This window comes from Abrus precatorius, unplaced genomic scaffold (assembly GCF_003935025.1).
Source record: "Abrus precatorius isolate BTA unplaced genomic scaffold, Abrus_2018 Scaffold9, whole genome shotgun sequence".
Classification (NCBI taxonomy): domain Eukaryota; kingdom Viridiplantae; phylum Streptophyta; class Magnoliopsida; order Fabales; family Fabaceae; genus Abrus; species Abrus precatorius.
The window spans coordinates 22,510,439-22,535,619 of record NW_020874439.1 but is presented as its reverse complement, the minus strand read 5'-3'; the positions used below and the strand labels follow the sequence as shown (position 1 = coordinate 22,535,619).

The window sequence follows — 25,181 nt, the reverse complement described above, 5'->3', positions numbered from 1 at the left end:
AGAACATTGAACGTTTATCTTTCTTATGGGACACGTTCAGAGTCATTTTATTTTCCTGCACCTTTTCTTCAAATGGAAGTGAATTATAAAGATGATAATCTTTTTATATTTTTTATCTACTTTTTATTATTGGGTAAAATTGACATCAATTCTATTCTTATTTAATTAGTCTGATTACTTTATGCTACCTAATGAAATTCGCGTGAATTAAAGTATATTAAGGATTAATTCCCAACAAAGGTTAGGTTAGTCAAGTCATGTTCCAGAAGATAAAGAAAAATATATATATCTTGTCTTTTTTTCTTCTCACTAAAGGTAGATATTTTGATTGAAGAATTTTAATCGATTTGATTATAATAATTGAGTTAAATTAAGAATTAAAATATTTTAAGTGTAGGAAGAGTAATGAAAAACTAAATTTGTTAAATTTTGAAAATTGAATACTTGATTTACATAAAAAAAAAAACTAAAAGTAAAATTACACATAAATCTAAACTACAAGTACAAAAAATATATAATTAAACCAAAAAAAAAATCCCTTCCACAAAAAAGTGCCTTCAAAAATTGTGCAAAACAAAATTTGGAAGGGTTATCCAAGATAAAAAAAAACACTCATGTTTAGATGCAAGGAAAAATAGAAAAAATAAAAATAAAAATGAGAAATAAAGTAAAAACTATGAGTAAAAATAAGAAAGGAAAAAATATAAAAATTTTCTATTCTTGATGAATAAAAAATTTAAAAAATAATTTATATTAAAGAGTATTTATAATAATCACAAAAATTTTAAATAAATTAAAACAAATTTTTTAATATCATATCTGTTAATTAAAAAATTTAATATTTTTAAACAAAAGGAAAAAGAAAGGTGACCCTTACTCCCTATTTCTCAGTTTGGGGGTTTCTCATTTTATTTTAGTATGCTCTACATCATTTAAATTTCCTCCCCACTTTTTCCCATAATTCTCTCCCTCCTTAATGTCCTTTGTCCTTAATACAGGCAACCAAACACAACCTTAAGGCCAGTTTGTATACTTAGTCAAGTGAAATTATCACACTTGACAATGCACATTCCCTTGCGATTTGTCTCACATCAACTTCGTTCGCTACGTCATTTTCATTTAATCTATAAAATCCTCATACGCCGATAAATTGAAATAAAAGTTTTACAAGCACAACGCAACAAGTATCTTCACACAAGGTAAATTACATTATTCTGCGGTACTCGACATAAAACTAATACCACAATTACAAATTATTGCAACTATTGACGACAATTTCAAACAGACAAAAAAACAGAATGTTAACATATCCATACACGATAGTTGTCTGAAAAATTAATCATTGTAGACTGTACTCAGAACAACTCCACCCCCACCCCCTCCAAAAAAAAGGAGCTCTTAAAGGTAACAATGTTCAAGTTCACCCTGTATTACTGGGACTTAACATGAAGAGCACTAAGTTACTAAATTGAATCTTTAGCTCCAATGTCAATGATACTAAGCTGTAATCCTTGATCGACCCTTGGCTATTCTTCGAGCAATTACTTTTCTGCCACCTCTGGTTGCCTTCCTGCTCAAATAAAAGAAAATCATGTCATCTACACAGCACATTCTGGTTGAGGATGCAAATTTTCACATCAACCACACAAAAATTTCAGCAATTCTGTCCTATTAGTCACAAAGTGAGAATGCCAAACAATTTCATACTGGTCACTGTGGTCAGGAAGCAGGCCAATCATTTACTCGATAAGGGCCACTGACATTTCTGAAAAAATAAAAACCATTAAGAAAAAGAAGCAATGGTCCTGGGTTGGGCCTACAAGCATGCATTTCGTATGCCACTTTGCCTGGTAATAGTGTAAAATGTGACCTATTTATCCACTTTTTTTCATGCTTGATGCCCACATTATCAACTTATCTAATCTATGCCAAAAACAGAACAACCACAGTCTAGAGACATAGGCAACAGAGGAAAAATGGCACTCAAGTGTATTGTCACATTCAATGAAACAATCTGTATATAATTCAGGCATAGTATAGGCTTTACTTTATATTCATCGAAAAGGTTTTCAAATATTCTCGGTGATTTCCAAGTCATAGAAGGTATGATGAAATTGTATGATGCGTCAAGATTAATTTATAGTCTAATTCCTTCAAATCCTCTGCATAAATTAGGTCTCTTTACATAGTCATAGAGCATGCTGAACAACGGTGACGTCCTCCACAAGAATTTAAAAATTTACTGAGTATGATGCTCATATATAGAAGAAAAGGAACATCCAGGGTTAACTAGTCAACTTTTCCAATTTTTTTACTTATAACAAAATAACATCTAACCAGAAAGATGAGTGACTTACCGTGCGAAAAAACCATGGTTCCTCTTTCGTCGGATAAGGCTAGGTTGGAATGTCCTTTTGGGGAATAAGAGCATTGAATCATCTGATGAAGAAACATCCCCTGCAAAACAAAAATGATAAATTCTAATTAAAAAATTGGTAGGAGGAAGTCAATTGCTTAAAATTTGAATAAAACACCATCTCGTGTTAAAGCATGTACGAGATAAAGATTAATAATTGCACCCCTCTTGTGGTAAAACTTTATTTTCAACATAAACATACTTTATCCTCCTATATATCATTATTTACATTACTCAACTAGAATTAAATTAAGGGGATACAGAAGACGAAACAACAGAGAATGATAAATACATTTGAAGAATGGTGAATGAATGTAACTGAAAATGATTGTTAATAGAGAACCATGTATCACAATTAGTCATCAACCGAGCATTCAAGCAATGAAACACAACAAATGAAAACTGCACAAGGAAACCCAGCATTTGTAATTGGTGAATTGAATAAAACGCAGATCATAACACATGTTTTCATGTTTCAATAATCAATTAAAAAAAGGAGAAATTAGGATAGGAAAAGTAAGAGTACCGTCAGGTAAGAAGAACGGTAGCGAGGGTAAGCCACAAGGGTAGAGGAACCATTGGCACTGAGAGGCAACGAGTTTGTTGGGGGATTCGGCGTCGTTTTCGGGAATGGGGAGCCTACGGAGCGAAGGAAGGAGGTTAGAGTTATTGGATTGGAGAAGCGATTTAGAAAGGCGATTGAAGATGGAAGCTCCACTTCGGAGAAGGTTCGTCGACGCCATTGTTTCTTTTACTCACACTCAGAGCAGCAATTCCTAAACCCTAACATTGCCATATGCACAATCCAAGCCTGGTCCGAATTCAAGTTCGGGTTGGTACTACCCGACCCAACACGTTACTTTTTCTGCTGAAATAGTAAATTTTAATACATGAACAATATGATATTGATTACAGTTAAAAGAATTTAATGAAATTTGCCTTTCAGATTATTACTATTCATCATTTTTAATACTGCAAGATGTGTTTGTATATACACAAATTATTTAAGTGTTTATTCAATAGTTTTTTTCAAACAATAATTTATGCTATAAATTTTATATTAAAATAAGATTAAAGTAGTTTTTTGATAAACTATATCAAAATAAATTGAAAACGGTTTATAAGAATTAAAAATTATTTTTTATAAATTATTTGCCCACAAATTAGTCTTAACTTTTATGGACTTTTTTAAAATCATCTTAGTCCTTTTCAGCTTTTGTAGTACCAAGTTAAAACCCGTGAATTTTATTAACCAAGACAAATTCGTACGCCAATAAATTCATAAACTAAATTCCAAATTATGACTATCTATAAATATTCAATTACTTGCTTAATTTTCTTCTAAATGAGTGTAAGAGGTAATTATTCCACCCTGCCTTTTACAAATTATCAATGTAAGCACTTTCTGAATATTATATTTGTATTTGGACAGAATAATTTAAAACTCTTATATGAAATATATTTGAATAGTAAAAAAATATTTTTAAAATACGGAAAGATTTTTAATTAAATAATTTTCATGTTAAATAAAAAAATCAAATAACTTATTTTTGGAGAAAATTAAAAGTCTATGCTGACTCATGTCATACTTAATATATATTTTTGACTCTAATCTTGATCCCCTTTCTTAAAACCAGCTAATTTTCACCGGTCATGCATTCAATCACTTTTGACAGCATGTGGTGCAATTCCAAACTAATATTAAGCAATCTTTTAACCATTTCATTTAATATTTTAGGAGGTTGAGATCCTTAAAAATATTATGCAATGATCGTGGTCAATATGAAATTAGTTTGAAGAACGAATAGTGTACTGCCACATAAATACACTGCTTCTAGACATTCAACCAGAGACTAAAAAACCATCAAGCCAATCTTCAAACAACAACAAATTACAATTACAAATGCACTAGCGTTTTGCTAGTAGTTTAAGTTACAAACAAGGGAAATGACATTTTTTTAAAAATGCCTAGAAGATTACAAGAAGCAATTAAGCATTTGCTTCATATCAAAAGTAACTAGAGACCAAAAGAAATGAAACAATGAAGAGGGGAATAAAAAATATCGTACACGAAAAAGAACAATACAGATTGATATCAACTATAAAATAGTTGTGACTGCTGCTTCTTCCACCTTTGCTTCTAGGCGGAAAATAAAATAGAAATAGAATCATCATAAATCTCAAATGTACACAACCACGCTTAAGCAGAACTCTGTTTGAATTTATTGTTCACTAGGAAGAACTGATGAAATCCAATCAGAAACTGCCATTTGAATATTCTTCTCAGTATGAGGAGAAAGAGAGAGAGCAGTAACTGCAACCTGTAATCCAAATCAGATGCAAGATTCGTTCAGATGAAGTAAATAAACTTGATTGCATATACAGTAACAGCTCAACGAAGATGCTTGCATGCCGCCCTTAAGATTATGGAAAAGTATTAACTGAAAAAATTAATAACACTTTTCCACATTAGATAAGTATGCTCAAAGATAATTTAGTTCTCCAACTTACAAATCCACTTTCAAGTGCCCCGTAATCCAGATTGTCATCTATATCTTCCCGTTGTTTTTCCAAAAACTGCAGATACTAGTATAGCTAAGTTAACTTCTAGAAACAATTTAAAATCATTTAATTGTTATACAAGTTACAACTACAACATAGAAAAGCACTGAAACCACAAATAACTAACTTGTTTTTAACTAAAACTCACTTTGCAGCAATTGAAAATGTTATTAACTGAAAGCTAGTAGGAATAGGGTTTCAAAAACACTGCCAGATTGAGAAATATTGGCCACTTATTCATGGAGGAGATTGCCATTGTTTTGGATGCTAGGTACAAATTAGACGTTAAACTGTTGAAGTACTTCTTTCCCAAGCACTATGGAACTCATTTCTTTGAAGATTATCAGCTCAATCCATGGGCATAATGGAATGTTCCGCCAAAAAATTCAATGATGAGGGGTTGAATTCAGATATCCTTAATTTTAGCAATACTCATTGGTTATGACTCATTTGTTATTGAATCAACGCATGTAATGAAAGTGTGACTTAGATCACTACTTAAAAGAGAATGTCTTGCCAATATCGTTATTTAATATTCTTGGATGGTGGAAAAAAATGGAATCAGGCAGGGTGAATTGTTTGCCTTCCCATTTCCCAATCCAATAATTTCTAAAACAGACCAACCTGCCTTGCACCTTTTTTGGGCACATCCAGGGCAGGGCAGGGTGGGACAGGTTAACCCATAATGACAGGTTTACCTCTAGTCTGAAATACTTCTTTATCCTGTTGGAATCAGGTTTTCCTGCAGCTCCAATTGATTCAACAATCTCCAAATTCTTTCTCTGTGTAGTTAATTTACGAGCTGCACCCTGAAGTACACCAAGATGTGAAAGATTCTACTATCGGCATTGATAGACGAACAGAAATGACCAATTTACACAGAAACAGAATGCACAAGGGATAATAAGATTTTTTAGGACACTCACAGCAGTAGAGGCATCTCGGCCAATCTGTGCAAACTGAAGACCAAGCCCTTGTTTACTGGCCAAGAAATGACCGGGAGGATAGCGGGTAGTTGAAACTGCTTGCCAGTTTGGAGTGGATCTCCACATACTTTGCTTGGTCAATTTGAAGCCCTATCAACAAAACAATACCCATACCACAGCAGCCATTTCAGAATCTACGGACCAAAAATAGTTCACTAAACTAAAACAGTTAACAATGTGAAAGAAAATATAAGAATGGTGGAGCTAAAATGTATTGCCTAATAAGAAAGGGGACAGGGAGGAAATCGAGGTCAATTACAATGACAAACTTTCAAGTTTCAATATCCTCTTTAAGAGGAAATATCGGAACAAATGGTCCATATATTCATATCGTTAAAGTTTTAAAGATTAATGTTGTCTCATGTACAATTCAATTCAATCTTCATTAAAATGTGAGAATAAACATTCCTATCCTACATACCATGTTTTCTATGCAACTCAACTAACTTCCAGGGGAGAAAAAAAAATGAATAAGAAGAATCACACTTAATTGTGTAAAAGCTGCAAATATTTCACCCCCAGCCCAACAATAAAAAAGTTCATTGAAATCAAAGCCTCCTTTCTGAGGGTTTCTCATTAGTCATTATTTTGTATGTACATACAAGGCCCAACAAATGTATTTCAACTTTCATTATAATAAAAGACACCCCTAAAAAGGGCAACAAAAGGTAAAACCTCAAAAGCAGAACCTAAAAGGAAAGCACTTATGCCCAAAGACCTGAGCAGCCAAGAATCTCATCCATATTCGATTTTCTACAATATATAGCCCAAACCTAGAGCACTCTCATAATGCAGTAAAGTGCTTGATAAAATTATCCAAATTATAAAATTTGTCAACCTTGCTGCTTAAAGGCGATGTAGGAATTTCTATGTTCAAAAAGCAGCTTTTGGGGAAAGTTCCCTTTACAATATCCCTGATAGCAGCATTTATTAATGGTAGACAGAGTACTACTGCATCCTTGAAATCAGTCTCTTGACTTTCATCCTTCTTCCTGCAGCCGGATAAGGTACCAATTCATAATCTCCAGCAATACAGTTCAAACTGGAAATAATAAATAATAATCAACATACCAATTTACTGATATAGACAATGAAGGTACACCGCATAACAATGCCTCCCTTGCTCCAGCAACTACACCTGAGTAGAACCTGGTGAATTTTAAAGCATGAAATGAACTTCAGTTCATGTTTAATACAAAACCATGATAGAATATTCTCTGGGGTAGTTGAAGATTGTGTACTAGTATAGATTTACAATTTTAATCCTATGCATAAAGGGAACAACTTACATGAGATGACCACAGCTTGTTCCCCTGTTAATTCCACTAATAACCTAAAATTAACATCATGTCATCCATAAACCATTAGCATCTTGTTAATGAGAACAAACACACAAATAGTTATCAATTGTCTGATATAAATGCTAACCAGGGTAGGTCTTGACCCTGAAAACAAGGCCCCAGATAATGCTAGTGAAACACAATCTACAGGAGATCCTGAATTAAAAATCAGAAAAGAATAAGAAATATATGCAAGTATCAGCAGCCACAACAACAACAAACGCAAACAAGCATTACCCAACTCTGTATGCATTATATCAGTGATATAACAGCCATAATATGAAAATCAATAGCTATATGTCCTGAATTTCTCTATGAAGAGATTTTTTCCCCTCTACACAACTAGAAGCAGACCACTAAATCCACATCATTCACGAACCAAGTTTACATGAACTTTATACACCGGATCTAACAGGAAAGCGGTGAACACAGAACAGTAAGTAAACCATTAAGTTCAACTCCGTAATAAAAAGGCATAAAAATTCCAAACAACTACGAATCCTTATAAATTTCTTGAAGAAAGGGCAAAAACAGAATAGAAGGATTAACAAAGTTAAGAAAATTGAATACATACCCGAAACTTCAAATGCCGCAGCACCACTAATTTCAGCAGAAGACGCTTCCACGGTTTCTCTAAGAGTCACAGAGTGCCCCGAAACCGATTTGTCCCTAAAGCAACCATTTTTACGAACTAACAAATTACAAAGACATTCGACATTCAATAACAACACAAAAAAATAAAAACAAAACAAAGACCAATTAATCATACAATAAAATGGTTATAGAGAATGGTAACCGACGATTGAGGAACGCAGACATGAATATCGTAGAGGCCTTGACGCAGGAGCGCATCAACGAGGTGGGTGAGACCTGAGGAATCAATGCCATCACTGTTGGTGATTAATACAACTGGCTTGGAGCTACCATCAAGAACAGTGTCCTCAGTAGATGAAGAAGAGGAGAATTGTGAGTGGGAATGCGAATGTGAATGTGAGGGTTCAGCATTGTTCTTCGTTTGATGATTACTCTCTTCTTCTTCTTTGGTAGGGTTTCTGTTGAGAAACACTTGGTGGAGATTGGAAACGAGGGTTGGGGGAATCGCGTTTTTCACGGAACCGGACGACGTCGTCATTGACGGAGGCCGAGAGATTCAAAATCAGGAATACTGCTTCACTGGGATACAGAGTTGTTTCGTTTTACTCATCATTACTCTGCATTTAGTTTAATGAAAGCTTAATTACACTTTCGGTATTGTATGTGATTTTTCTAATTTTAATTGTTGTTATTTTTTTATGTTATAATTTTATTTAATAATTAATAGAATGTAAAATTTGAAATTTAAGTTAAATAAAATACTTAAATTGAAAATAAGAAAGAAGATCCTTCTTCATCTAATATATATATATATATATATATATATATATATATAAGAAAAGTATATAAAAGAATTAAATAACACAAAAAAAAAAAAAATTTATTTTAATATTTTATATTTCATTAATTATTAAATAAAACTTTTAATATAAATAACTTTATTTAAATGATTAAAAATTAAAAAATTGAATATAAATAATTAAAAGTAAAAAGATTAAAATTAAACAAATTAAAATATAACGATAAAAGTATAATTAAACTTTAAATAAATATTTTAATTTCCCTTTTAAGAGAAAAAATTAAAATATTATTTAGATATTATAACTAATTATAAGATATTGTGAAATTTAATATATTAAAAATATTAAATTTGTAATTCTTAATAAAATCTATTATTTAATGATTTTTGTTATTATGTATTATTATAAAAATATAAAATATTAATTAAAATCACATGGTGTTGAGTTCAAAAGTCTAAGATTAGAACAACCAAATAACTTAACAGAGCATCCAAAAACTAGTATATATAAGAAGAAGAAGAAGGGAAAAAAATGGGAAAATGAGGCTAAAGTGCATCCTTGTTCATCTACGCCAGCCACCAGTGCCACCGCTACTTCTACCTTGACGCTCCAACTTTTTGGGTGGCAACGGTGGTAGCTGCTGCCAACAACATCAATCCCCAAAATCGAAATCTATTTTATTGTCGAATATGTTGCACCTTTCACTTCCTTTCCTCGCCCTCTTCGAAACTCGGCGTTATTGCGTGGACTAGAGTCCAACTTTCTCTCAGGTTCTCTCTCTCTCTCTCTCTCTCTCTCTTTCGTGATGGGCTTTTTATTTTGCCTTCAATTTGTTATTGACTGCTATGTATCCATTTTAAGGTTCCAATTAATGAGCAATCGGCACTTGTGGCGATTTTCATTCTTTAGTTTTTGGGGGAAGGGGGGGGGGGATGCCGCTGAGCTGTAAGATGGAATTATGTGAGAATGATTTATGGTAGTGAATTTCGTAATAATCATGGAAAAATGGATCGTTGGGGCTACTATATGGTTCCTCTATAGGTGAAAGGAAAACAATAGTGCCAAAAGGAATTGAATTCATTTTCTTTCCTTTGGTTGGTTCGACCATAAAGTTAAAATAGAAAGAGAAAGATAAATAAATAAAATAAACCTACATAAGACTGCTTTAGTTTTAATCCTGCAAGCATCGTGGTGCATATTTCTAAAGTGTAGGTGTACATGTATGTTTGCAAGCAGATTGTGTCTTTCGTTGCTTAAATTTTTAGTGATAATAGACTTATATCATAATTGTGAAGTTTCTCTTTTTCATCAAGGTGGTGCAAAATTGTGGGATAACTTGGAAGAGATGTCTCTGGGCTGTTAGTTTGTAGAAGCAAGTTTAGCAATTTTAATCATGCTTTGGCTCTAGCTTAAACATGGCTCAACAACAGTATAAGCAAGTTAATGTGATCCAATTTTCAGTTGGCAAAACAAACTTCAACCTGAGACTTTATCTGAAGGTCAGCTCTGAAATAATTAATTGTAATATACTAATATTGATATGCCCTTGTCCTGTGTTGTTTTATCTTTGCTTAATGAAGAGTAGAATGCTATTGCATTTGCATCACAAATTGGGGCTCATTCATAGTTATTTCATTTTGTGATTCTTGGATATTGGACAGTTCTCATTTCTTTCCTAAATGGAGTTCAGTGAAGATCCAGGACCAATTGATAATTATGTACTTTATGATCAAGATAATCATGTTTCTTCAGCAGTTTGGGATGGACAGGTGGGTGGATATTCTTTTACTTATAATTTTTGTTACGTCATGAAATTTTTCTCAATATTCATATTATTATTATTGGATATGATCCTATTGTTCACACCAAATTGACAGGAGCGTGGTGTACTTAGATGCCATGAACACACTTCGATGCTTGATCAGTGGAAGCTCACACCTAAACAGATTAAGTTGGTTGAGAAGGCTGGTTTTGGTTACCTACGATTACTTCCTGCTATAAGTCTTGACAATGCACTGATAGCAGCTTTGGTTGAGCGGTGGAGGAGAGAAACAAATACCTTTCACTTAACTGTTGGAGAATTGACAATAACCCTGGAAGATGTAGCACTATTACTTGGATTAGCTATTGATGGAGAACCTGTCATAGGTCCAATAAGTGCACCAAGTTCAGTTTGTGAAAAATTACTAGGGAGAGTACCTGAGGACCTGAATGGTGGAATGGTGAAGCTTACTTGGCTGAAGGAGTTCTTCTCTGAGTGTCCTAAAGATGCGTTGCTGGAAGAAATTGAGCGCTGTACTCGTGCTTACCTTCTATACCTAGTAGGCAGTACCATATTTTCTACAACAACAGGGAACAAAGTCCCTGTTATGTACCTTTCTTTGTTTGAAGACTTTGACAAGGCTGGGAAGTTTGCTTGGGGTGCAGGAGCATTGGCATTTTTATATAGAGCACTTGGCAATGCTTCTCTTAAATCTCAAAGCACTATCAGTGGCTGTTTAACTCTAGTACAGGTTATAACATTACTTCCCTTAACTCTTTCTTCTACTGCTGATAGTTACAGTCTGAATACTGACCAAATAATATTTTACTATTATTATTATTTTTCAGTGCTGGAGTTATTCTCGCCTCAATGTTGGACAGCCAAAATTTAATCAAGAACCAGATAATAATTGCTTTCCCTTTGTGCTTAAATGGAAAGGAAAAAGTGGTTCTAGAACGAAATGTAATGTAGTGTCCTACAGAAAGGCTTTGGATTCTCTTAATCCATGTGATGTAAGTGTTAATAATGCAGCTTATTTGATGAATTAGTTAGAAGAAAATAGTAAATTTGCTTTAGTGTTAATACGCAGGTCCAGTGGCTACCTTACAAGGATATGGACTGTACAGCCATACCAGAAGATATAAAAGCTAGTCTGATTTTACGTGCATCTAGGACTATGCTACTATGTTTTGACAAGGCAGAAAGGCACCTTTCTGATCGATGCTTAAGGCAATTTGGTATGCATCAAACCATCCCAAAAGATGTGGAACGATGGGAGAGGAAGAGTCGGATAGTGGATCATGGGGTAGACTTGATGGGAAAAATGGACTTGGCTCTCAAAGAGTGGTCAGAACGATGGCATCATTTTATTGAAGGTGGTGACATTGCGGATGAGGGTGAGTACATGCTGTGGTACCAAAAGATTACCCGGAAATATATTGGGAGAGTCACATCATCTCTGGAGTCAGAGTATCAAAGAACAGTATGTCTGTGCTTAGTTAATCTTACTTACCTTTCACTTAAATGTACGTTATGAATACTTGACTGCTACATACTTTTACAGGTTACTGCTATGAGGGAAATTGCAAAGCTTGCAGATATTGTCTCAACAGAAGGGTTGGATTCTTATAACAGAGAGTTACTTGATGAAGTGAAAAATATTGTGCACAAATGTTTAACAGAACAGTTTGAAGAAATACCAAATGAGAAAGTGAAAAAGAAAGGTAGTCGAAAACGTAGGCAAAAGGACCACCTGAGTATGGAATATGAATAGCACCTGCCTAGAGCTGTCTGAAGCTAATTCTGACCTTATCCCACCGATATGTATAACCTATGGTTGGTCGGTATATAATCAAACGGTCAACTACAAGAACATATTATATACAAGAGGATGGCTTACTTATTACTGATTTTAAAAAAAATTGAGACATTTGGATGCAGATAGATTGTAAGTATCTACTGTAAAGCTCCATTTGATCTTTTTTAGGCATTTATTGGATTTTTTGCCCCTTGTTCTTGATGTATGGCCTAGTTTTATGACAGTATGGTGCTGCTCAACCTTTTGCATGTCTTGCAGCATGTTACTGATCTACGTTTGATTGACTACCATTTTCTCACTCAACAGAAACATAGATTGGAAAATTCGTCTTAGATGACAAAGAAAAGCTGCATAATTCTTTTGATAATTTGTTGGGGTTTAAAATTTGATAATTTTTTTCATGGGACATTCTAATAGTTGCTTCACGAGCCCCCGTCCCCGTTAAGTTTTGTATTTTAACCATAATCTTCGTTTACTCTGTTGAGTCTGCAGAATCAGAACATTTGAGTAAGAGAAATCTCTTAAATATGCATAATATTTGCCAGATCGTTGAAGTGCAACTAAGGTGGGATACATTGATAGCTCCTAATTGTTACGAATCGGAAAACGTTCTTTACTGAAAATGGGTTTGCAGGGAGTTAGAGAAATTAATGGAAGATGATAAGTCTATATATTTTTTTGGATGAGGTGATTAGATTATATGTATTTGAATAATAAGGAAAGTATTTTTAGAATAATTCAAAATTTTGATTAGATAATTTTTGTATCAAATAAAAAGAATTTCAAATGATATTTTTTAGCTTGTTTAAAAACTCGTGAGGTATTTTTAATTGTTTATAATTATTATTTATAACTCTTCATTCTTCACTATCTCTTAAATTATTCTTCATTATTGATTTTATATTGTTTTAAGAATTGTTAAATTTTCAATCAGAACATAATTTTAGGTTGTCCTGTGTGCACATATAAGCTCGATGAAATTTTGGCGTGAAAATAATTGACATTAAGAAGGGACTATCAATAATTTAAAATATTTATTTCGAGAAAACTTTATTACAATCTGAAATGCAAATGGATCAAAGATAAATCTTTTTTAGTAGATAAAATGGAGAGAACACATTAATTTAAGAACACCTTAATAAGTTTGTCATCATGCACTTTCTCTGTTCCTTTATAATAGTTTCCATTTATTTGAGCTTTCTTCATGCGCCAAGCACTTAATCTTGTGATGATGACATCGGAAGTTCCATTATTGAAAGCATATAATCGTGCTTTATCATTGATTGCCAGCGTGGGATAAACTCTGGCTGTGATGCAAGCCCTTCCTTTTCCTCCAAAACTCTCTACTACTGAGTGATCAATCTATGAAAGGGAGAAACTCATGCATTAGGAGGGAAAAGGGCAAATATGATGAATGGGGAAAAAACTATTAAATTTGATTTTATTTAACTTATTTTTCTTAATTTATATCAATTTAATTACAATTAAACTAATCAACCATCAATCGATTATTTTACAAATGCAAGGATTGGCACAGTTGTTAAAACATAGTGAATTAGAACATATACCAAGGTTCTCAGAGATAACTTTTGAGGGTCCACGTCCAAAAATGTTCCATAAGTTGTCTTATCATTGTCTTTATTCAACAAAGACCTATCGAAGGTACATTTGTATATAATAAGATTTGGAACTTGTATTAATTTGAAGAGAAGTTGAGTAGGTGGGAATAATTAAAGAGGGTACATTCAAACCTGCTTTGGTCACTGCAATAGAGCACCAAATATTTGTGTTGGTATCTGAATATTCTAAAGAACACTGATGTGTACTCTTCCAATCCCTTTGAAGCAAAAACTAGCAAACCAAACGGTCCCAATGCACTTCTAACGGTTGCATCCTTTCGACTACATAGAATTTGTGGGTCTATCCATTTTTTCAATACCTCAGCATCTTCAAACTTATTCACTTCAAATAACTTCCACGTCAGCCTGCAAAGAACAAAATGATCACACTAATTTAGCAATCATACGCATTTTTATTATAGAGAAAAATACATCTATATTCCATCTTAATTTAAATTTTAATATGATTATCTTTTAGATGATGATCAACTAAATTTCGATATCTATAGAATCTGATAATCAACAGCATAAAAAACATCGAATGAACCACAGAAACATTTTATTAAAGCAGTAAAATTTATAACTATCCATTGAAAAAATTAAAAATGCTATTTAAATTACTTTTGTACCAATAATGTGTGTATCGATCGGTTCTATTCAAATTGTGCCCAAATATAAATACAAGAACTTTGCGGATAACATATAGTTGTATACATATGTTGTATTAACATTACTCTTACTAGATTATAAGTTATAATAAGTGAAACTTACCTGTGTTGCAGTGACACCATTAATTTGAAGCAATTGACCTCCCTTGAGTACTTTGGTGGGCCATTTGACTGGATTTTCACGTAGCTTTTCAATTTCTAACTGTTTGCCAGACTTATGCAACCAGATAGCCCTTGGAATTGCCTGCAAATACATCTGCATTATTGATGAAATTTCACGCCCACTCTTAGTAAAGTGTTTTTGGAAGAACCTAATCAAAATTACTAATAAAGAAATTGACACAAAATTTGCAAAGAACCTGTTATGTACGTGGAAGGATTTATTCTATGCTCAAGTTAATTAATTAAATTCATAATCCATTATTATAAACCATGTCCAATGAACTAATCTAAATTATCAAGTCAAGAGTAATTTGTTTTTTATAATTTCATCGAGACTTGTCTTGAATTCAGAAAATGAGCAAATCAATAACCAATTAATAAATTGCAACAAACTTACATGGATTCCAGACCATCCTTTCTTGATATCATCTGCAACACTTGAGGATTCATTGACCCAACCTAGCAAAATCCTTCTGTTCAGGCATAATATTTTCCATAATCATATCTTAAGACAAATTCATTATGCTTAGGTCCTTTATCCGGAATAAAGATATCCTTGGAAACAATATATGTCCCAATCTGGTAGTAATCATGTTCTTGATCACTCAAGCTAACCTTGAGCACATGCCTAACATCATCACCATTCATAGATGTGTTAACACCCAATGAGCCATTATTCAAAAACTGGAAAGAAATCAGGGCACTCCCACATTCCAGTGCCTTTGGCTGAGTGTAATGGATGTTTGACTTGAATCCAATTGACAAAGTCTTAGCTTTTATACAAAAGTGCAATTCCCATAGTGTTTCTTTGACTCCCAAGAATCACCCTCCATTGCCCATCTTTCCCTAACCAAGCAGTAGTAGGGTCTCTAAATGAAGTTACATTAATCTTATTAGCACTAGTTGGTGACATTATAGGATTTTTAGGTGACTTAACCCATTCCCTAAGACATGGGTCTGATAAATTTTTGGGGTAAGCCAAGTTTTGAACTTGGTGATTCAAAGGGTTAACTCCTGTGTATAAAATGACGGGTTTGCCTCCATGAAACAGTGTGGTTGAACCTGACCAACAACCATTAATATCATATGGTTGAGATGGGTGAATGGCAGGATCTAGTGGGATCCAATTCACAAGATCCTTTGACACAGAATGTCCCCATATAATGTGTTTCCCATACTACACCTTTAGGATTGTATTGATAAAATAGATGATAAAATCCTCCATATCTCATTGGTCCTATGTAGAAGTCATATGTAAAAACATTAATTTTTCAGACAAAAATAATAAGAGATAGAAAATGACTACTTGCAATCTAAATTATTAAAATCAAATTTTAAAATAGAAAAAAAAATCAAAAAATTATATCAACTGTGAAACCCTATTTCAAAACTAATTTAAGCTGATCAAAATCGAATTTATAAGCAGAGTAATAACTATCATGTTACTCATATGTGTAAAGATAGATAATCTTGACATTATTATTTTAATTTATTTTTCTATAATCTTATTATATAAGTTTTCTAATTATCTTAATTTATTATCTCTCGTATAATTTTATTATATAACTTTTGTGTTTTGTTTTATATTTCTGTCAAAATTACAAAATAAATTACAGTAAAACAAATGTAAATTTGTTTGTAACCAAGTGTTGGTTGTGATAGTGTGTAAGTTTGCTATCTGTAGTTTGGATTAAAATAAAATATATTGATTTTAGACGTGTTCTAATTGACATATGTGTTAAAATATCTTACATCCATTAAAAATATGATGAAAATATTTTTCATAAAATTTGAAGTTTTTTTAGTTAACTTTTAAGAGTGAATTAGACATAATTTTCTAACATTATGAGATAAAATATTTAATATTTTTAATCATGTTTTGTTATATCTTTTAAATTATTTTTAGTTATATGAAAATAAAAAATGAAAATTTATTTGCATTAGATTACAATTGATTTGAATTTAATAACAAACCAATTAGCTGGTAAAATAAGATAATTAATTAATTTAGATCAAATGTTATATCTCCTTAAAGATGATCTAAATCAGGAATACTTCTAGAAATGATACATACTAACTTGTAAATTCCTTCAATTATTATCAATTTGAAATCACTCGTTTTCTTCGTATTCTTAAATTATTTTGATTAAAAATTATATATAAACAAAATAAATTGTATATCTTTTAAATTCTATTGAACCTAACAGAATACAAAAAATTATCCTCGTGACTTATTTTAAGTTCTTAACATCTTCATTAATTTATTAAGAATAAATGAGAAAAAAGAATAAATACTTAATTAAAATTATGAAATATCTTATATAAAGACTCTTAAATTTTTTTAGAATGTGCCCATAAAAATGTAAAAAAAAGGTATAACTGATTGTGGGTAAAGGTAATTTTGAGTCTTAAGTATTCATTAATTGAACTAATTACATTAATATATATATATATACAACCATAGCTATATAGCAAATAATTAACCGTTCAAAATTGGCGGTGGCACTTAAATTGCATAACAAACTTAATTAATTGACAACTTTGTAACTGTTAGCATTACCATAGAAATATTTCTCTATAGTTATTTATACTTTGATTTCTATGGTTTTAATTAGAATTGCAATTGAACAAACTTTTTAATTAGTAATCGTCTGGTTAAGATTTTTACCATTGTGGCACCAAGTTCGAAGAGAAAACTGATAGGATTTTTTTACTTAAATTCTTATAATATTTTATCCTTATATTACATTATTTATCTTATTACCCATTTTTTTCTCCACTTTGTAAAAATGTTGCGAAAATTTTCAATGAAAATAATAACATTATTTTAATAATATAATGGATCCATACAAGAGAACCGACACTAACCATTAGGATCTGCAAGTCCACGCACACCCATATGTCCATTTTAGCATAACATGTCAAATGACGAAAACAAGAAGCAAAAGAAGAAACTGTTAGATATATATATGAAATATTTGACTTACTAACGTACACTTAAAAGCAAACTATAAAAATATATCTACAGTAAATTACAGGATGTCACATAAATTAATACATCAACAATAATATTAAATATTAAATAAAAATTGTTGTTTATTAATTTTCTTATTTTGAAAAATAAATGCAAAGAAAAGTAAGGGAGTAAAAATGGGTACTAGAGAAAATCTAAGACAAGTTAAAGAACAGTATATTGCATACCATTTATCCAATTCTTGGGAGATTGAAAGTGATAAGCAGCTCTATAAGGTTGATTGGAGGTATCAGAAGACACACTCTGAATATTTCTGTAAACATGATGGGTAGAAGCTCCACCACCACAAATGGCAGAAAAGAGAGCCAAAAGCCAAATAGTTGAAACAGTCATGGTGGCCATGGCAATGTTGAAGGAAGCAATTGCTATGCAATCTATTTATATAGATAACAAGTTTCAGCATACCAATAGAGGGACTTGTTTTATCGATTACATAAATTATTGAGTGAAAATTCAAAAATCATATGAGAGAAGCAACCAAAAAAATAAGCATTATTACAAGTCAAAGTGCAAAAAATAGTATTCAGCGTAGGATTTAGCAGTCAACTATCTAATAATATAAGCCCTATATCTTAAGACACGGAGAAAAATGGATAGATAAATCTGCTATTATTATTTTAAGTATGGAAAATATTTTTTATTCATTCACTAGGTATATAACTTATAGTATGAGTTAGAAATTAAAAAAAATAAGGTAACAAAATGTATAAATATATAAATATTAATTAATATTTTTTTATCACATCGCTCATCTTATGATATTCGTCTCTCTCATCTCTTTCTACATTCTTCTTATTTATAAAAAATATAAATATATAGTATACAAATATAACTTTTTTAACAATAAGATAATTACATGATCTATTTTGTAACAAATAAAAACCATATTATTGATATAATAGATTGATGATATTTTACTTTTTAACACATCAATTATTTTATATTGCACTTTTCTTTATTTTCATATTATTTTCTCTCTGTATAATATAAAAATTATAAATAATAATTGTATTAATGCAAATTTTCAAACAATAACATCAACATCATTGATGGTCTAGATGGCACTTTCGCCAGATAGCAGCACAGACTGAGGTGTATATATATATATATATATATATATATATATATATATAATCACGCCATATGCAATGTCGTTAACACCTTTTAATCCATTTAGCACTCTAGATCTTAGGAATTCAAGATTAATTCTTATTTTTCTTTATGAAGTTAATTTATTTAATAGAAAGTATAATGTTGGAATCTTTAATCTGACATTAGTCACATTAATTAGACTAAAAAAATACATGTATAGAAAATTATAAATTAACACTCTGAATCAGGCGTTACTTAATTTCTTTTTACCTTTTTTAATTAAAGTGTATGTTAAAAAAATTTAACGTGCATTATAACCTTTTAATTAATTTATTATTTAAAATTAACTAAAATTTTAAAACACAAATTAATACCTGAAATTTGATCATGTACAATATTCAAAAGGTTTAGATTAAAGCCTATGTATGCCTTGAAAATTCAGCTATGACATGCCTATGTATACCTTGATAATTAAAGCCAATATATATACAATTGGGTAATGGTAAAAGATTTAGATAGTTTGTCTACTTGGGAAGCTATAATTCAAATTAATTACGTAGTGCAAACTTCAAAGTAAGAGAAATCTATTAGAATTTTATAAGATTAACCATATCATTTTTTTAATAGGAAGTCATATATTATTATTAACGACTGAATTTGAAAATAATTGTTTAAGTGAGTCTGAAAACTACCTCATCTGAAAAAATAAATTAGTATATCTAAGACAATCTTAGATACCAATTCTAAACACATGGTAAATCACTATATCAAAGCATCAGCCCAAAGTTTTGACTTTCTAAACACATGCATGGTAAATACCAATTCACCTCTTGCATAAGAAAGTCTATAGCATAAGATTAACCATCTCATTTTTAAGAAGTCACTATATTGGGAGACACGGTTGCCCACAAATGGAACAAAGAAAAAGACTCTTGAAAAAATGGTTCTTCAGGGAATTAAAGAAATTAAGGGAATGGTGGGTACAACTATTATGATTAGAGAAAAATGAATCAAATTCTCATTGATGAAATAAGTGGTCTTATATATTCAAGTACTATACATTTGTGGAAACCATTAAACCCTTTAAACAGAATAGTTATGCTGATTCAAGAGGTTAATTTAATTGTCTTGGTATTTGCCAGGTTTTTAAAGAGAACATTTGTTACTGCATGCATGATGACGCACAAAATAGTTGATTAAATTTTGGTAGCACCATAATTGACAGAAAGTATGGTCGATCAATTAATAACTTTAAATATTTATTAACAGAAAACTTAATTATTACAATTACAAAATGCATATGGATCAAAAGAAAATCCTTGCTGGTTATCAGAAAATGAAGAAAAAGAAGAAGCAATTAAACATGCCAAGGCATGGATCATTAATGCTCAATGTGCAGTTGAAGTGGAGAGAATAAATGGGGAATTACGTTGATAGACAAACATATAGACAATGTCACATTATACTAGTATATGGAATCATTCTTAAACAATTGATTATTTTGTTCATCTTGTATCAAATAATGTATACGATGAATGGTATTAGTGGCACATTAATGATATTTCGAGGAGGAACTAATAGAAGAATTAAAATAAATTGTGATCATGAACTTTCCCTATTCTAAATCCAGTGTTCCATCTTTCCTCATCTGCTTAATTAACTTCCATTGATTTGTGCTTTCTTCATGCTCCAAGCGCTCAATTCTGTGATGGTAACATCATTAGTTCCATTAATGAAAGCGTACAATTGTGCTTCATCATTGATTGCCAATGTGGGATAAACCCTGGCTGTCATGCAAGCCTTTCCTTTTCCTCCAAAGGACTCTACGACCGAGTGATCAATCTATGAAAGAGACAAACTCACTACTCATGATATATTCTTAAAAAATCCAAACCTCTTACAACGTGAAAAGTATACAAATATAAAAAATAAAAAAACTCTTAAAATGTGACCAAATAACTCAAACAAAAGTTTTTAGCTATTTTATACAATATAAATTATATAAAAGATCAGAAATAAAAATAAAAAAGTGTTGGTAACTAACTTTTAATACATTGAATGTTACTGGTAATAACATTTTATATGCTATAAGGTATTTATTTATTTTTGTTTTTCAAACAATTTTATTAGGTTATAAAAATAATAATAAACTTGTATTATCAAAAACACTTAATATCTTAAGGAAGTTTTTTACTCAATCTTAATGAATATCTCAATGCTTCAAGTGGAACTTACCAAGCTTCTCAACGACAACTTCTCGTGAAGAGGATTCACGTCCACAAAAGTTCCATAAGTGGTCTTATCATTATCTTCATTCAAAGAAGACCTTTCAAATGTGCATTTGTATATCAGAAAGAGTTGAACTCAGGTTTGAGAGAAGTTCAGTAGACGGAAAAATTATGGGTCACATACATACCTGCTTTGGTCACTACAGAAGAGTACCAAATGTTTGTGTTGGTATCTGAATATTCTAAAGAACACTGATGTGTACTCTTCCAATCCCTTTGAAGCGAAAACTAGCAAACCAAACGGTCCCAATCCAATTCTAACGGCTGAACCCTTTGTACTACACAGAATTTGTGGGTCCGTCCAATAGTTCAATACTTCAGCCTCTCCCAACCTATTCACTTCAAATGAAATTTCAACATCAGCCTGCGAAAGGTCAATTTTTATATTAATAAAGCCAAGTACCCATTTTACTATCGGTCTTATATATTAACATCGCATTAGTATTAATTTTAATTAACTAAAAATAAAAGACTTTTATTAAAAAGAATTATTATATTAAAAATATAAAATAGTTTTTCTTATCTGTTTATAAGAAAGAAATAATTAATTTATAAGAATGAATGAAAATAATTGCATGTTATATACTTACATTTTATTTTAAGAATACCTATTATAACAAATGGCTGAATAAAGAAAGTGTCAGTATTTCGTTAATATAAATTTTACTGAGAAAGATGAATTAACAATTGCTTTTACCTGCAGTTGTGCTTGTATATCGATTCTTTTTTAGTTCATGAATTCTAGAACATGCATTTTGTTATTAAAGTTAAATATAAGCACTCTGGGGATCACTGATAAATAATACACGTATATATAACTGTAAATATTAGTACACTTCTAGATTGTGACATCTAAAACTTACCCGTGTTGCTGTGATTCCATTTATTTGAAGCAGCTCACCTCCCTTGAGATTTTTGCTATGCCATTTGATTGGATGAGAACGTAACTGTTCAATTTCCTTCACTGGCCACTGTACTAATTGTTTACCAGTTTTATGCAGCCATATAACCCTTGGGATTGCCTGCAAATACAAGTACATTGTTCATGAAATTTCACACCCACCGTTTAGCTAGGAAATTGTCTTAGGCCAAACTTTATATTTTAAGGGAAAAAAAAAACGTCGTCTCATTTCCCGTTATTGGTCTGAGCTGGCTCATGTTTTTTTATACCATATTTCATGTATCGTAAACCATGCATACCCAATATACTAATTCAAAGTATTAGTCAGGTCAAGTTTTTTTATATGATTCTTATCTCGATTATAGAAAATAAAAACAAACCAATAACAGTTAAGAAATGTTCCTAAAAAATAGTTAAGAAATTTAAATTTACTCACATGAATTCCAGACCATCCTTTCTTGATATCATCCGCAACACTTGAGGATTCATTCACCCAACCTAACAAAATTCTTCTCTTCTTTCCATCGTCAAAGAACGTTTTTGAGGCATAGTATTTTCCATAATCAAATCTTAAAACAAATTCAATATCCTTAAATTCTTTATCTGGGATAAATATATCCTTGGTAGCATTATAAGTCCCAATGAGATAATAGTCATGCTTTTTGTCATCCAAACTAACCTTGAGTACATGCTTAACATCATCACCATTCACCGATGTGTCAAAACCCGATTTGCTCTTATTCAAAACTGGGAAGAAATCAGGACACTCCCACATTCCAGTGCCTAGGGTTGAATATAATGGATGCTCAGCTTCAACCCAATTAACAAAGTCTTTGCTCTTGTACAAAAGTGCCATTCCTATAGTGTTAATTTTGCTCCCAACAAGCATCCTCCAATACCCATCTTTGCCAAGCCAAGCAGTGGTAGGGTCTCTAAATGAACTTGCATTGATCTTGTTAACATCAGTTGGAACTATAAGAGGATTTTTGGGTGACTTAATCCATTCCCTAAGAAATGGGTCGGACAAATTTTTGGGGTAGACCAAATTTTGAACTTGGTGATGCAAGGAGTCAACTCCTGTGTATAAAATGACGGGTTTGCCTCCGTGAAGCAGTGTGGCTGACCCTGACCAACAACCATTGATATCATACGATTGTGTTCGATCGATGGCAGGATCTAGTGGAGTCCAATTCACAAGATCTTTTGATATAGAATGTGCCCAGATTTTATTTCCCGAAATTGCACCTTTAGGATTGTATTGATAGAACAAATGATAAATTCCCCGGTATCTCATTGGTCCTGCGAAATCGCACATACATTACATTTTTAGTTTGTTTAGCCAAAAATGATAAGGGACATATGGTAACAATTATGTAGTTGTTCAGTTTACATGTCTCTTTTATCGTCGTTTTAATTGAAAAATCACACATGAATATAAAGTATATCTTTTTAAATAATAACAGTCATATATATAATTAATGATTTAGCATTAAATTACTTTTTTTTAATATAACTGTCTAATAAAATTTAAATAATTAGTATTAACTATATTTATATAATGTTTAAAAAATCAAATTTTAGTATAATATATATCATAATCTCTAAATGAACATTTTGAATTTCTATGTGAATATATTCTAAAATCATATTGCTATTTTTGAATGGGGAGACATTCATGAAAACAGGGATTATGAAGAGAACTGAACTAACCATTAGGATCTGCAGCCACACATAGACCAATGTATCCATTTCAGCATAACATGTCAAATGATGAAAATAATAAGCAAAGGAAGAGGCTGTTAGAGATATATAAATTAAAATAAAATAGTTCACCAACAAAAGAAAAGTAAGGAAATATGAAAGGTTAAGAGAGAAAATGTAGGACAACTTGAAGAACATATATATATTATGTACCATTTATCCAATTCTTTGGAGGTTGGAAATGATAAGCAGTTCTATAAGGTTGATCGGAGGAATCAGAAGATACACTCTGAAGATTTCTGTAAACATGGGTAGCTCCACCGCCACAAATGACAGAAAAGAGAGTCAACAGCCAAATAGTAGAGATAGTCATCATAGTGGCGCTATGCACTGTGGAGGGAAACAGGTGCTCAGCTATCTGTCTATATAGAATAAGTCACAGCATACCGAGTGTAATGACTTAATCAATGCATATACAAGATTATAGTGAAAATATTAAGTTTTGAATTTATAAATTTTAAAATTTATAAATTAGTTTTTGTTGCTATTTATTTATTGGTATCATGACATGTATCTAATTTTATCATGTTAACAAACGCTTTAAAATAACATGTGATACATCATCATAAGGTAGTAATCGAAATTATTCATAAAAAGTTTAAAGTTTATGAAAAATAAAACTAACAAAAAATCATAAAATTAAAATTACATTACATCATATTTATAAAAATGAAAAGTATATTTATTGCTTCAAAGAAACATGTCAGAGAGAAGCAACCAAAAAATGTATTATTTTTACACGTCAAATTGCAAATAATATATAGTGTAAGAATTTTGAAGTCAACTATACTAGCTACGTATAGGCCTTAAGAGAAGGAAGTAAATACTAAAGAATATACAATATGCTACTATTTTTATTATTATGTTGGGACTTGCTAGCCGTGACGGATCTAGGGGGAGTGGGTATCAGAAAGGTGATCCTTAAAACTAATTACAAATGCTATTTCACTGATCATTAGATTCTACTTTGTTTCTTTCAATAAAATAAAAGTTCGATTTAAATTATTTTTTATAAAATAATTTTATAATTATATTAATAATAAAGATATTTTAAACAAATTCGTTCCTTTACACAGTGAATCACTTCACTCAGCGTAAGTATGAATTAACCGACCAAGTCTTTGAAATTTTAAAGAGAAAATTTTAAAATGAATACAATTTCTATATTTGTGATAGGATAACATGGCACACCATTTATTGTGCAGCAATTTTTCTTACTTTCTTTTTAAATATTCTTTGAAGACAGTGGCTGATTTTCTTAACAAATATTTAGTCACCTTTTATTGATTTTATTAATCTCAACATTTAAAACTAAACGTAAGCATCTAAAAATATTTACAAAGAAAATTTGTTATATTAAAAGTATAATAATATAAT

The 25,181-nt window shown here is 31.2% G+C and overlaps 4 protein-coding genes and 1 pseudogene across 8 annotated transcripts; 1 reads left to right on the top strand and 4 right to left on the bottom strand.

Annotated features, from left to right (window-relative positions):
• Positions 1–1,193: 1,193 nt before the first annotated feature.
• On the bottom strand, positions 1,194–3,184 carry LOC113850462. 2 transcript variants are annotated; one of them, XM_027481018.1, is made up of 3 exons: positions 2,943–3,184; positions 2,358–2,457; positions 1,194–1,570 (listed from the first exon to the last, which is right to left on the bottom strand). In XM_027481018.1, the coding sequence occupies exons 1-3, from the start codon at positions 3,157–3,159 to the stop codon at positions 1,498–1,500; spliced, it is 390 nt and encodes a 129-aa protein (XP_027336819.1). In that variant the 5' UTR covers positions 3,160–3,184; the 3' UTR covers positions 1,194–1,497. The 2 variants fall into 2 exon arrangements, with proteins under 2 accessions (XP_027336819.1, XP_027336820.1); XM_027481019.1 differs by lacking the exon at positions 1,194–1,570 and adding an exon at positions 1,584–1,765 and having other exon boundaries at positions 2,943–3,165.
• Positions 3,185–4,234: 1,050 nt separating this feature from the next.
• On the bottom strand, positions 4,235–8,528 carry LOC113850376 (5'-nucleotidase SurE-like). 2 transcript variants are annotated; one of them, XM_027480903.1, is made up of 10 exons: positions 8,105–8,528; positions 7,879–7,973; positions 7,393–7,460; positions 7,254–7,297; positions 7,036–7,113; positions 6,803–6,956; positions 5,905–6,054; positions 5,677–5,787; positions 4,928–4,993; positions 4,235–4,737 (listed from the first exon to the last, which is right to left on the bottom strand). In XM_027480903.1, the coding sequence occupies exons 1-10, from the start codon at positions 8,434–8,436 to the stop codon at positions 4,639–4,641; spliced, it is 1,197 nt and encodes a 398-aa protein (XP_027336704.1). In that variant the 5' UTR covers positions 8,437–8,528; the 3' UTR covers positions 4,235–4,638. The 2 variants fall into 2 exon arrangements, with proteins under 2 accessions (XP_027336704.1, XP_027336705.1); XM_027480904.1 differs by having other exon boundaries at positions 4,338–4,737; positions 7,879–7,995; positions 8,105–8,339.
• A 703-nt stretch (positions 8,529–9,231) lies between these two features.
• LOC113848910 (protein MAIN-LIKE 2-like) lies at positions 9,232–12,820 on the top strand. Of its 3 annotated transcripts, none has more exons than XM_027478323.1 (7): positions 9,232–9,468; positions 10,012–10,197; positions 10,360–10,467; positions 10,576–11,211; positions 11,309–11,473; positions 11,551–11,943; positions 12,025–12,820. In XM_027478323.1, the coding sequence occupies exons 3-7, from the start codon at positions 10,378–10,380 to the stop codon at positions 12,232–12,234; spliced, it is 1,494 nt and encodes a 497-aa protein (XP_027334124.1). In that variant the 5' UTR covers positions 9,232–9,468; positions 10,012–10,197; positions 10,360–10,377; the 3' UTR covers positions 12,235–12,820. The 3 variants fall into 3 exon arrangements, with proteins under 3 accessions (XP_027334124.1, XP_027334126.1, XP_027334125.1); XM_027478324.1 differs by having other exon boundaries at positions 9,263–9,468; positions 9,994–10,197; XM_027478325.1 differs by lacking the exon at positions 10,012–10,197 and having other exon boundaries at positions 9,233–9,468.
• LOC113848909 lies at positions 12,338–18,095 on the bottom strand (annotated as a pseudogene).
• Positions 18,096–20,510: 2,415 nt separating this feature from the next.
• LOC113851025 (beta-fructofuranosidase, cell wall isozyme-like) lies at positions 20,511–24,120 on the bottom strand. The gene is made up of 7 exons (XM_027481516.1): positions 23,958–24,120; positions 23,754–23,762; positions 22,480–23,342; positions 22,006–22,164; positions 21,271–21,506; positions 21,090–21,180; positions 20,511–20,696 (listed from the first exon to the last, which is right to left on the bottom strand). Exons 1-7 carry the CDS (start codon positions 24,118–24,120, stop codon positions 20,511–20,513), a joined length of 1,707 nt encoding a protein of 568 aa, XP_027337317.1.
• Between the last annotated feature and the right edge of the window lie 1,061 nt (positions 24,121–25,181).